We start from the raw sequence: 13137 nt of genomic DNA on the forward strand, positions 1-13137 counted from the left end.
ATTTACTAGGCTTCATTGCGGTAGGAAAAACATTTTGGGAAAGCTTTTAGGACCGTAGGATTCGATGTGGGAGGAAGTGGAACAAGATTTCACCGGAATTTTCGGGTCAACGTTACGAGGTTTTTGCCTTTTCTTGAATAGGTCTCCTCAACTGAATCGTGGTCACTTTGACATAGTTTGAAAGATCTCTTCCCTCTGTACAAGTTAGATGCCAAAGTTGTCCTTGACCGCCACAACCGGTATTTTTACAGGTGTTCCAGGGCGAATGGGTCAATCCAAAAAGCTTTAGCCTGCATAAGAGGTGATTTTTGAGCCAAGCGAAGCAAACGCGGCATTTTGCGCGAAACGCGAGACGAGGAGAGGAGAAACATTTGTGCAAAATGCGCGTTCCCCTCGCTTGGCTCATAAAGCGCCTGTTATGCACGTCGTGTTCCAATTTTCCACCCGATTGGGCATCTCATGGCTTGATTTGTTTTTTTTATGCTTAAAAGTGGATTTTCCCAGAAAACTTGGCGCTTTGTAGCCTGCGAGATCATCCGGTTTTTTCGGCTCAAGTTTCTAGTTTCAGTGAAACGGGAAACTTGTGAAACTAGAAACTTGACCCGAAAAAACAGGATGCTCTCGCAGGTGAAACTAGAAACTTGACCCGAAAAAACGGATGCTCTCCCAGGCGTCGGTACTTTGTGCGTCTAGTTGGGTTTAGTGGGGACTGGCGAGAGAAAAAGGACGCGACTAGTCTCCAGTCCCCATCCAGATGGCCTGGTAATTTGTGCTTCAATGAAAATCTTCGAGTTTTCACCGGCATTTATTCACTTTTTGTTGGGTCTGGTATCCTATTTGGTCTTCAGTTTCACCTACAGTTGGCTAGGAACCTCATCTTCTCAAAATAATACGCTCAATGTAACAGAAAGTCGGAAACTTGTTGTGAAATCTTTGAGAGAAGGCTCAAGCCTGTTTTGCACGGGTCATAACAAATCAACCCGGATTTGCAAGTTTCGTTATTTGTGCTACCATCCAATTGAAGATGAATACTTGTTTTTTCATGGACCTGAGACAATCATTCATGGTGTCCCAAGTGACCGATTTAACCCGGCTCTACTTGACATGTCTTCAGTTGAAGACCACAATACTCAATATTTCAACTATGTGGACTATCCTGCTTATTCCATTGACAACTTCCCTAATGTCACGGTGATCGACGATTTTAGCTTGATATTTCATAGGTTTAATCCGGAAAATATCATGCACGTTTTTCATGATGATCTTTTACCCTTGTATCATACGTTAAGGCAGTTTTCACGAGATATGCTCTCTGTCGATCTGGGGTTTACCCTTGTTATGATGGAAGGCCGGAATGAAGGAACTCATTTTGATTTATACAAACTATTTACAAAGAAAACATTGATTTTGAAAAAAGAACTTCAGAAAGCAAATCACCTGACATGTTTTCGCCATGGAGTTATCGGCATATCAAAGTACACAACTTGGTATCAATATGGTTTTAGGGAACCACAAGGGCAGTTGCCTCATGTCTCCTTGACTGGGCAATATTTGCGACACTTTACAGGTTTTGTCGAAAGAAGGCTGGGACTAGACAACATTTCACTTCCATTTCACTCCTCTGATTCTTCATATATTGTGTTATGTTCAAGAGAACACAATCGTTTAATAACCAATGAACTGGATTTGTCATTAGCGATTGCCCAGCAGTTCAATAAGCCGGTGATTCGAGTAAGCATGGCTACACATTCTTTCAAGGAGCAGGTACAGATTATAAGTAAAGCCAGTGCTCTTATTGGAATGCATGGCTCAATGTTGATTATGGCAATGTTTTTACCACCTGGTGCAAGTCTCATTGAACTCTTCCCATTTGGCATCAATCCTGATCACTACACACCATATCGTACTATGGTAGAATTACCAGACATGAATGTTATCTATGCCTCTTGGAGGAATGATATTGAGAAGAATACTGTTACCTATCCTCATGAGGCACCAGAAGTTGGAGGAATTGACCATCTTAGCTTGGATGAACAGGAGGACATTATGTATACAGAGGAGGTCCCACAACATTTGTGCTGCAGTGATCCTTACTGGCTTTATAGAATTTACCAAGATACTATCGTTGATATTCAATCACTTCTGTCAGTTTTGCAATCCACTAAAAATAAGCAGAAACTGCTTACTAATAAAAAGGAGGTTGACCTTAACGGTAAACTATATCCAAGCAAGGTAATTAACCTAACTTGCCAAATCCCATTTAAAGAGGCTAAGCCAGCTTTGTGGTTGTCATGGAAACCACCCATAAATTTACCATTTTTGGCCACTAAGGATGTTAAGTATGAAGTATGGATTCAAGAAGTAGGCACTGAAGGTTACATTGCTTACATACTTGATATAACAGAGTACTTGTTCAAAGATCACCTCAAAATGAACACATCCTACAATGTATGGGTTAGGTGTATTGTCCATGAAAAACAAGGTCCTTTTGAGAAGGTTTTAGGATGCATGACATAATCCTTTTAGGAATCAATTAAAGTTCTAATCTTTTCTTCAGTATTAAAAGAATGCAATGATTTTCTCTTTAATGCCTACAGTAGTGCTTCTATTATGATCATAGTTTAAGATTATGTCATTCTTAATTTATATGGTTCATATGGGTTGACCAGCACTTTTATCAGACTCAATTCAAAACAGTCCATATTTTCACGTATTCAAGTACGCGAGAGCAGTCGAACAAAAGGTCTGGAGCGAGCCTGAAAATGGAGAGTAGGACTGGGGAGAGATGCTAAGATTACGGACTGTATGTTTGGCATATGTTTTATTCGTTTGAATTACTGCTTCTTCCAGCCATGGGCAATTCCTGTTGGCTAAATTTTGGTGCAGGCTGTCAATAAGCTGTCAAGTTATGTTTTTAACAAGTCATTTGCAATGTTCCCAACCGTGATGATTTCCTAACAGGCTGGCCATTTGACTTTTGAGGGGAGGGGGAGGGGTATGGGTGATTTCAGAAACAAGAATCCTGGAGCCTGATTTGAGTGAAAAAAAATCTTGCAAGGAAATACCTGGGGGAAAAAATATCCAGCACTGAAAAAAAATATCTGTCACGCTCTATAGTGCTGGAAAAAAAATCTTACAATGTTATAAGTTGGAGAAAAAATTTTATCTCCAGGGGTTTGGGCAAAAAAAAATTATTCTTACCTCAACCAAATCACCCATACCCCCCCCCCACCCCCCCAAAAAAAAAAAAAAAAATGAAAAGGCCTGAATGGTGGTTGATGAAGGCCTGGATTTGCTTACACAATAATTGGGATTTGTTCTAAAATCAGAGCAGAGGGAAGCTTTCTTTTAGAGGAAAGAATATATTTTTGTGTCTTACCAACAGGTTTTGGCTCTATTCAATTGCACTAATATTGTTCATTGTCTGTTGGTGTGTTCAGTTTTTGGGAAATCATCGCAGCGCAGTTTCAAACCTGCTGAACTTTGTTTTGTAACAAAAGCCACACATTCTGCAATTATCTGAAGTACTTGGCTCTTTCCGCACGGAGAGCAAACTCTTCTGGAGAAAGATTGTCCTTCGTCAAGGACAACAAAAAGTTCATTTCTCAGAAGGTCAATCAACTTTGGTAATGTCCCATTTTTTCCAGTAGCGACAACAAACATACTTTGAGAGCTTATCCAACCACTCTAAAAATTCCTGAACTTTGTTTTGAAACAAAAGCCACACATTCTACAATTATCTGAAGTACTTGGCTCTTTCGGCTTTCTCCCTCTTTCACGAGCAGGCACAGGCTTTGTCAGTGGCATACTTCCACTTCCACTCATTTTTGATCTTCCAGAAAACATGTTTTAATTGTTTTGTTTCTTTTGTTGTATGTAATCTTTGCCTCGGTACCTACAGAAGGTACCACCATATTCCCAGAAGTCACTCAGTAAGTCATCTTTAACAAGAATTTCCTCATTTGCAAAACATTTGAATTGTCATATGCACTGACGAATCTAAGGGAGGTACCTAGGAGCCCAGTCCCCCATCTTATTTTCAGGCCAAACATTTTTGCAGCAGGGCTGAGAAAAACTATTTTCAATACTGTGCCCCCCTCTTATCTGATGGTCTAGATGACTGGCCCCTCATTTGCTTAAAAATCTAAATTTGCCAATGATAATAATTTATGCCTCTCTTCTCTCACTTCTTCTTCCTTCACTAGAGGAAACCACTGATATGAGATGTATATCACACTTAACCTAAAACTATAAAGAACACTCAATTGTAACCTAACTTCATTGAGAATCACATTATGCGTGCTTGATTTCAGCTACTATAGCATGAGATCATATCTCTCTCCATAAAAACTATTGCCTGGTCACAGGTCACAGTCCCTGGGGGGGGGGGGGGGGTCCGCATATGAAAGGGGTGGGGATGCTCATCGGAAATTTTGAATTAAACCCCTTAAGGAGACCGATCTGGGTGTGGCCCAAGCTTTTTTTGACCCCTAAAAGAGACCATGTTAAAACACAGATAATATATATATTTTTATATTTTTTCACGTGCAACTCTAAACGAGATCTTCACGACTAAATATGATGGTGTTTTGCCCAGAACACCCTAAGTGAGACCAAAATCTGAAATTTACACCCCTAAGCAAGACAACGAGCATCCCCACCCCTTTCATATGTGGAGTCCCCCCTCCGGGGTCACAGTTATGTGATGCCCTCTCTCCTAAAAGGTACAAAATTATTATGTAGCATACATACATACATACATAAACTTTATTAATGTGTCTTGGAATGTCTAGCCGATGGGGTTAAGAACCCCTCTACTAATTGGGGACACCTAACAATATAATATAGTTACCTAACAATATAATATAGTTAAAATCCTACTAACTATCTACTAATGAAACAATTGATTTAAAAAGATTAAGAATTACAAAGGATTAAGAATTACAAAGGATGCAATTATAGTTACCTAACAATATAATATAGTTAAAAAACCTACTAACTATCAACTAATGAAATAATTGATTTATAAAGATTAAGAATTACAAAGGATGCAATTGGAGCAATTGTCGTCGTCTATCATTACTCCTAGATCAAATTTACGAATACAATTTTTGAAACTAAATAATGATGGGAGAGTTCTGATTTCGCTTGGCAGCTTATTCCACAACTTTGGTCACAGGTAGGTGAGCGAGTGTTTACCATATTTATTGGTCCTAAATCTGGGAATGGCGAACTCTGCCGTCCTCAAGTTGTAGGGTGAGCAATGCGCGCGAAATAGCTCGGATATTTTGATGGGGCATAGTTTGTGTTTCACCTTATACATAAGGATAGCAATATCTTGCAGTCTTCTGTTCTGAAGGGTCGTTAGGTCACTTTTGTCCAGCAATGCTTGGTAGCTTGATTGCTTATCTAGGAAAACTGCGCATAGTGCTCTTTCTTGGACCCGTTCAAGCTTTCTTTTGTCGGTAGCACTACAGAAATGCCAAGTCAGGCGGCAATAGGTTAAGTAAGGCAATATGGCTGATTTATACAGAGTTAATTTAGCATTGGTAGGGACAAGTTTTTTAAGCCTTAACATTACACCTACTCTTTGACTCGCCTTCTTACATATCTCATTAATGTGAGTGTTAAAATTCAACTGTTCATCTATGGTGACCCCTAGCAACTTAAGACAGTCAGAAGATTCGATGGTGTTTCCTTGAAAGTGTAATGGAGTGTTACTTTCTGTCTTGTTATGCTTTAAAGTCATAGTTTGATATTTGCTCAGGTTTCCTTGTAGCAGATTGCTAGCGTACCATTCGGAGGCCCTATTGGCATTCCTCATAAGATTGGTGTCAGCCATTTTCAGGTTCCCCGCTGTTTCAAACATTTGATGGTCATCCGCGTATATAGAGAGATGCGAAGTTATTACGTATGTCAGATCGTTTTGAAAGATGTTCCATAACAATGGGCCAAGGGCTGATCCTTGTGGACAACCCCTATCTGTACGCTTCCATTCACTTCTGAAAGCTCCCAGTTTCACTCGGTTCAATCGATTACACAGGTAAGATCGAAGTAGATCACATAGTTCGTCATTAAAACCATACGCTTTTAATTTGCTGATCATTAAGGACGGATGAAGCGAATCAAAAGCCTTACTCAAGTCGGTAAATAAGATTTTAACAATTTGCTGGTTATCACGTGCTGATTTCCACGCTTCAATAAAACTTATCAATGTTGTTTCACAACTGTGGCGTTTACGATATGCTGTAATTCGGGGATCCAGACGGCTGTCGAATTGCTTAGAAATCTGGTCGCTAAGTAGCTGCTTGAACACCTTACTAACCACTGGAAGGACAGTTATTGGTCGATAGTTCCGACAATCTTGTGGATCCTCTTTCTTAAAGACGGGCGTCCATTCCCCCCTTTTCCAGTTGTTTGGCCATTGTCGATTTGTAATACATGAATTGTACAGATTCGCCAGTGGTATAGCAAGTTTTTCCGCTCCATATTTCAGTACTCTGGCTGGCATATTGTCATATCCTGATGCTTTCCTCGTATTAAGTGACTCCAGAGCCTTTCTAACTTGTGCTTGGTTGACTGGATAGGACTCGATCATTGGTTCTGAGATACTCGCCATTTGTATTTGCAAGACACTTGGATGATTATTTAAGTCATTCTCCGAGGAGTTTCTTAAGTTGACATCTCCAATATCGCTTGCTATCGTAGCGAAGTGACCTGCTAATATTTCCGCAACAGTCTCTTGGTTGCTAATGATCTTGCCGTCAACTTTTAAGTTAATATCAGTTCCCAAGACCCCTTTCTTAGATCCAAGAAACGGTTTAAAAGTTTCAAAGAACGTTCCTGGGTTTTCTTTAAGGTCAGACGTCTTTTTCTTCCAGTATTGCCGTACAGCAATTCTTCGTTGTCTGGTTGCCTCATTTCGACATTTCACTTTCTCTTCCCAGTTTTGTTGTGTCCTTTCATTTAGATACTTCTTAAAAGCTCTTCTCTTTGCTCGGATGGCATTTTTCCATGCAGTCGTCATATAGGGTATGTCTTTATCCCTAACTCGCTTCTTTTTCTGAGGGAAGCATTCGTCCATAATGTCTTGAATGATTGTATCCCAATAATACACCTTGTCCTCAACATCATCAAACAAGTTTCCGACATGCCAAGGTGCCGTCATTAGTAGGTTGTCATATTTCACCGGATCAAAATTTTTGTAACTCCTGAAATGGATGATTCTACATGAATGTTTCCTCGCTTTTTCTTTCATTATACCATAGATGAGCATATGATCACTTAGCCCTTAACAAAATGAAATATACTTATAATATACTCCGAACATACATGAAGTATACTGCACTGGGTATACTTTAGGTATACTTGATGTATACATTTTGTATACACTTGATGTATACTTTTTGTACTAGTAATTTGGAACACCCCGATGTATACAAAAAGTATACCTCTCCAAGAGGATGTATACTAATGGTATACATGCTTCATACACAGAAAAGACCACAAAAAGTATACTTTTTGTATAACACTTGCAAAAAGTATACAATTTGTACACTTCTAAATTAAGTTGCTGAAACCCATAAATTTCAGTAAGGACAAAGGCATGCATGACCACCCTGGCTCTACATAAATTCACTAAAAAATGTTCAATATTTGCTTGTAACAATAAATTTTATTTGGAGCTTTTTTAACAGTAACAGACGTACAGTATGTCAATAATTTTTAAAACACAATATTATTTTCACTGTAGAAATAGCTTATATATTGTACTTAACATTTAATAAATATTTTTTCATAATTATTTCAAACCCAAAGACTGCTTGCTGAAAAAGGACAATAACCGAATGCCCTAACAAACTTGCAATGAAATTAGTAATCTGAATCAGGCCAACTACTTATCTGTCACAACATTAACTTTTTCTGCGTACATAATTATATTACAGAAGAAAAAAAATTAAGCTTTTCACTCATCCTTCTTTAACTTTCTTGATTCCAAAGCACTCAGCTTGTTTCTTAAAGCCAGCTTCAGAGAGGACTCAGTTGGCGAATGCTTTTGGTATTCTCTCATGACAAATCCTGTAAAGAGGGTCAAAAATCATTACAACATGAGTAGTGAATTTATGGATGGGAAAATTAAAAAAAAGCAGTTTCTGAGAGACTATTAATTTACATAGTCATCATGTTATTGCACACATACCTATAATGCTTTGAAGTATCTCCTTGTCTGGGCATTTCTTTCCATTTGCTCCAGTCAGGTTCATCCCCACCAGCTCGTCGTTTGTGTAAAAACAGTTTAACAAAAACGATGCCGCTGACTTATACGACGCTCTGGCCATTGCTTGGTGAATATGGTTCTGGTACACAAAAACTTGAGAACCAGGAGTCAACTCTACCATCTGTTGGAATTAAGAAGAAAAAACAGCCATGTTATTTTTATGATAGCAATTTTATATAGACATACACACCTGAACAGCCTGTATAATAATTCCACATGTTCTGCCGCATGTCACATTTCAAATGCTCAAAAGACATTGACAACTTTGACACATAACAAGGGCGTGTAAAGAAAGTCAGCTTACAGTTTACCCTTTGGGCAAGTTGTGGCTTGCAGGGACTAGCCCAAGGAAATGCCCCACAAAAGTAAAAGAAAAAAAGGGCAAGGAAAGCAAGAGGTGAGGACGAGGGAAAGTGAAAAAAACAGTCGTGGAGGCAGTGAACTTTTTTACCTGATGCCTGAACTTCAATGCTAAAATTTAGCATCAGAAACTATCAGCATTGTACTTGAATTGTTAGTATGTCTTTCGGGTAGTTCACATCTACATTGTAGATCCTTTTCAGCCTGGTAAGAACCAGAAAAGGTCTTAAATGGCTCGAAAGAGTGGTTTTCTGCTGCATATTATCTGGGAGCAAATGGGTTAAACTGTAAGCCTGACTAGGTCTAGTAGGGTCGAACCTCTTGCAAACATCAAATTAGCCATTGACGACTACATGATTTGCACAAAAACTTTACACTGATTTGTCTACAATAGCATGCACATTCTGTGATTAAAATGGTGAATGAAGTGCTTACCTTAAAGCGTTCTGCTAGAATGGGACTGATCTTTCCAGGTCTTGGAGGATCAGAAACTTAAAAATAATGATAGGAATGACTATAGTTATTAACAAGATCGAAAGTTCACCTTGCATGTAATTATATAGTTTTGTTAGGTTATAATAGTTACGAATAAATACTGCATATTTAACCGAGTTCATTTATTTTTCTGGTACTCAATGATCAATTATCTCCTTCATAAAAATTAAGAACCTACTTAGCCTAAATTGGCAATACGTACCCCAAAATACATGAACCTATTTTGCCAGACTTCAAAAAAGTAGGTTCTTATATGCAGGTGTTTACTGTAATTAGTGGACAAAGACCAGACAGTGGATCGATCGATCCACCACCAAAACAGGGTGCCCCCAAGCAGACTAACTGGATTATGTGCATCCCTTTTTCTAATACCCCTTATTTCTTTTATTCACAACAAGACTGCTTGTTTTCTTTTAACTCTCATTCTTTAATTTTCAGGGATTATCACATAAACTTCCTCATACATACCTTGACCTTGCAAGCTCTTTAATTGATCTTCAAGTTCCCTCACTCTCTTTTTGCGTGTTACGCATGATGGACAATACTCTTCTTCATCTGAACTTGAGAGCGGCTGTGGTAGAACTCGTCTGGGGCATTTACCACCCACAGTTGGTCTGGCTACTAAGTCTTGTCTTCTGTTTGGAAAATTTCTGGGTGTGTTTGTCAGTGGGGTTCTTTGTGCTCCTGAAATGGTGGCTTCTTTCTGTTGATTTGGTATTGACAGTGGCACTTCTGTTAATCTGCCACGCAGAGTTGTCAGAGGAGATCTTGACACTGGTGTGGTGGAATTTGGCATCTGCTGAACTGGTGTTGTGGATACTGGTTCTTCCCACACATCCTGCAGTGTGGTCAGAGAGGTTCTCTGCAGTGATGGAATTGCTGTCTGACAAATAGATGGTGTGGTTGGTGGGTCCTCTGAATTGCCCTGCAGCATGTCCAGTGTCTTTTGAAGCTGTGAGATTGACAACACTCTTTCTGGTGTGGCACTCCGTAACTCATTTACTGTGTTCTGAAGACGATGAACAGGATTTGATGGTGGTGTTGATGAAGTTGTGAGATCCACACACTCTGAGACAACATCGGAATCAAAGGGATCTTCTGCACTTTGATTACTCACCAAAGCAGTCATCCTTTCTAGCAACATGTTATTTCGCTCAGTAAGGGCCTGCCGTTCCTTTTCTCTTTGCTTATTTGCCTGCTCCTTTTCAATTCGCTTTCGCTCCTTTTCTGCTGCATCATCATGATCTTTTCGGGCATTTTTCTTCCTATTTTGACTTTCACTGTCATTTTCTTTGCTTCCTCCAGCTTTCTTTCTGCCCTCAGAGGTCTTGGGTTTTTTTTTGGAAGGTTCATCATCTTTAAGAAATAACAGGATAAAATAATAATGTATAAGAAAAAGGTCTGAATAATTGAGTCTCCCAAAAACAATGAATTTGTAGTAGCTGTAACAAAATACAGCCAAGCCTGTTTATGACAGTCACCCTTGGGAAATGGCCAGGTAACCATTATACAGGTCCACTACACAGACAATATACGGCTAAATTAATATTTGGGAACCTGTCCGGTGACCGTAATACACAGGGTGACCGCTATATACAGGGCGGTTATACAGGTTAAATGTTTTTAGAACTTTGATAATTATTATTTTATTATCTACCTCTGTAAATTGAAATTTAAGGGAACAAGGAGCAACCACCTTCAATAATGTCCTCAGTGACTAGTTTTTTATAACACTTACATGTAGTTCCCTTTTCGCGGTGACTTTAAACCATTATATGCTGTTAGTGTCAAATAACAGCTTACTGTACCTTGACTGGTTTCATATCCATCAAGTCGTTTATTCTTTGTTCTCTTTCTCTGCTTCTTACTGGGGGATGAATTCTGTTCACAGTTTGAACTGTTTTCTTCTGTTCCAGAATTTCCAAGCTCCTTGTCTAAAACACTTCTAGCATCACTCATACTGTCTGAAAAAGGCCAGTTAATAAAAAAAGGGTTAGGACTCTTTTTTGTGTGAGAAAGAACGATTTCTTTACCCCTCTTAGCAGTCATTCATGCAGAGGCAAAATAACAGTCATCACTTTACAACTGTAAATGTATATTTATTATCATTATCAGTAAGTTTTTTTTCTTATGTGGTCCAGAGTTCTGACAGATGCACAAGTACATGCTCATGACAGCTTAAATCACTTGAACTATTAGTCTTACCATGGAGAGAGAGAATTTTTCCCCTCCAAATTTCTCCATCATATTGCATTTCAGCAATGGCCCCAGCTCTTACACTTTCCTTGACAGCTAACTTCTTCACAATAATCGCTTCCAATTCACTTCTTCCATTTGGTCGATTCCATTCAACTACTGCAAAGCCATTTGGTTTCACCTACAAGGGGTAGTTAAAAAAAGTTATGAAAGTATTCTAGCACAATGTAAACAAATTTGCTCTTTCGATGTCAGAGAAAAGCACACACATTTAATAGTTTTGGTAATCTGAGACACCAGTCGTGGGTCCCATTTTTTTGTTTGGAATCATGAATAACAAAAACCTGAGCCTGAAGCTCACAGGAATATGTGCACATGTATGGGAAACTACCTTCCCGGTTAGTTACTTTTGATCCAAGAAATACAAGAAATGGCGGCCCGGTCTCCGTTCACAGTCCCTGTTACCCATGCCGGCAGTCAAGGTAATACAGCGTTGATGCTTGTTAATTTCAAACATGTTTTAAAGGGGGCACAAAAATTTTAGAACACTCACCAAAGTCATTATTTCAAGGAACTGTACTACTTCGACGCAATCGTCAGGGATATATAAGGGTATATATTTTGGTTAACGTTCGCAATATCAATTTTGCCCTCGCCGAGAACGATTAACAAGTAGTAAAAAAGTTGTGAGTTAGTTATACTAAAGAAAGTTAGTTATTAATCGGTGACAGAAACACATGAGCGGTTGTTCAATCAGGCGTTACTTATAGTTTCTGTTGGTGACCAGTGGTGAATATATCAAAGCCTTTTCATAAAAAGACTGAAATCAATGACAAAATTGAAATGCGAGTCATGAACGTGGAAGAACATATTTGCAGAAATTATAAATCACTGAGGTTAAAAGAAAACGACAGGAACCATGGATGTCAAGATTCAAATGATCACGCTTCTACTCCCGATGCTGTGAAAGTCATATCGGGTCGTGATCGACTTGTGACAAGCCGGTCGACTGCGAGAAAGCCAGTAAAAAGTCTAAAACGTTTCAGTTCGTCCTCTGTTAGTATTTTTCCCTTTAAATATCCTTAACTACAGGACGCTCTTTTAGAATTAAAAATGACTACTGAAAATTAATAATTTCTCAAGTCTTTTACACTGGAAGCTTATAAGCTTAAGTATTTATTGGGGTTTACCTCGGTGTAAAAACCTGTGAAACTCACGAGTGACGTAAAACAATGAATACAAAGGAGCCACTGAGAAGTCAACACAATAGAGCCAAGGAAAACAATAGCTAGAAAACAAAGAAAAACTTTACAGGTTTTTACACCGAGGATGAGCATTTATTGTCGCGTTCTTATTTGAAATGCACTAGCTGAGCCCGATCGAGTTGTATCAGTTCCAGTTCGCAGACACAAAGATAAAATGAATTTTACGCTGCGAATGTATCAAAGAAGTTCTAAGAGAACAATTCCCTGGCTTGAACGCTGCATTCGACCTGAATGAAGAAGGTAAACTTTTACCATTTTTTCTCACCGATTTAAGTAGAACCGTTGAGCTTACCTATCACCATAATTGCTATTAAAAAACGAACTAAAACGTGACCTGATTAGGGTTTTTCAGGTTTTTTTATACAGTTTAATGTACTCACCATTTTCCTGGATACTGGATTGCCCGAAAAAGGGGAAGCGACAATAAACGTTCAGTCGAAAAAGAGTCTGATGAACCAAGCAATTCACGTTTCACAGCTACTGAAGTTTCGCGCCAAGATCTAACACATACACCGACAAACGTGCCGCAAAAAATCCCGCCAA

At 38.9% G+C, this 13137-nt stretch overlaps 2 protein-coding genes across 2 annotated transcripts; one reads left to right on the forward strand and one right to left on the reverse strand.

Moving 5' to 3' along the window:
- The first annotated feature begins 769 nt into the window (after positions 1-769).
- Positions 770-2517, forward strand: LOC140925486 (protein O-linked-mannose beta-1,4-N-acetylglucosaminyltransferase 2-like). Its single transcript, XM_073375434.1, has one exon. It carries the CDS (start codon positions 778-780, stop codon positions 2515-2517), a length of 1740 nt encoding a protein of 579 aa, XP_073231535.1. The 5' UTR covers positions 770-777.
- A 5427-nt stretch (positions 2518-7944) lies between these two features.
- On the reverse strand, positions 7945-13091 carry LOC140927521 (uncharacterized). The gene is made up of 7 exons (XM_073377182.1): positions 12975-13091; positions 11339-11510; positions 10942-11097; positions 9602-10489; positions 9074-9129; positions 8201-8399; positions 7945-8079 (listed from the first exon to the last, which is right to left on the reverse strand). Exons 1-7 carry the CDS (start codon positions 12975-12977, stop codon positions 7967-7969), a joined length of 1587 nt encoding a protein of 528 aa, XP_073233283.1. The 5' UTR covers positions 12978-13091; the 3' UTR covers positions 7945-7966.
- Between the last annotated feature and the right edge of the window lie 46 nt (positions 13092-13137).

This window comes from Porites lutea, chromosome 2 (genome assembly GCF_958299795.1).
Source record: "Porites lutea chromosome 2, jaPorLute2.1, whole genome shotgun sequence".
Taxonomy (NCBI): domain Eukaryota; kingdom Metazoa; phylum Cnidaria; class Anthozoa; order Scleractinia; family Poritidae; genus Porites; species Porites lutea.

Excerpts from the sequence above, each read along its gene's own strand:
- LOC140925486 (XM_073375434.1), top strand. The coding sequence starts at position 778 with ATGAAAATCTTCGAGTTTTCACCGGCATTTATTCACTTTTTGTTGGGT.
- LOC140927521 (XM_073377182.1), bottom strand. Across the intron at positions 11,098-11,338 it reads AAAAATTCTCTCTCTCCATG|ACAGTATGAGTGATGCTAGA; the intron begins GTAAGACTAATA and ends GGCCTTTTTCAG. Across the intron at positions 9,130-9,601 it reads AAAGAGCTTGCAAGGTCAAG|TTTCTGATCCTCCAAGACCT; the intron begins GTATGTATGAGG and ends ATTATTTTTAAG.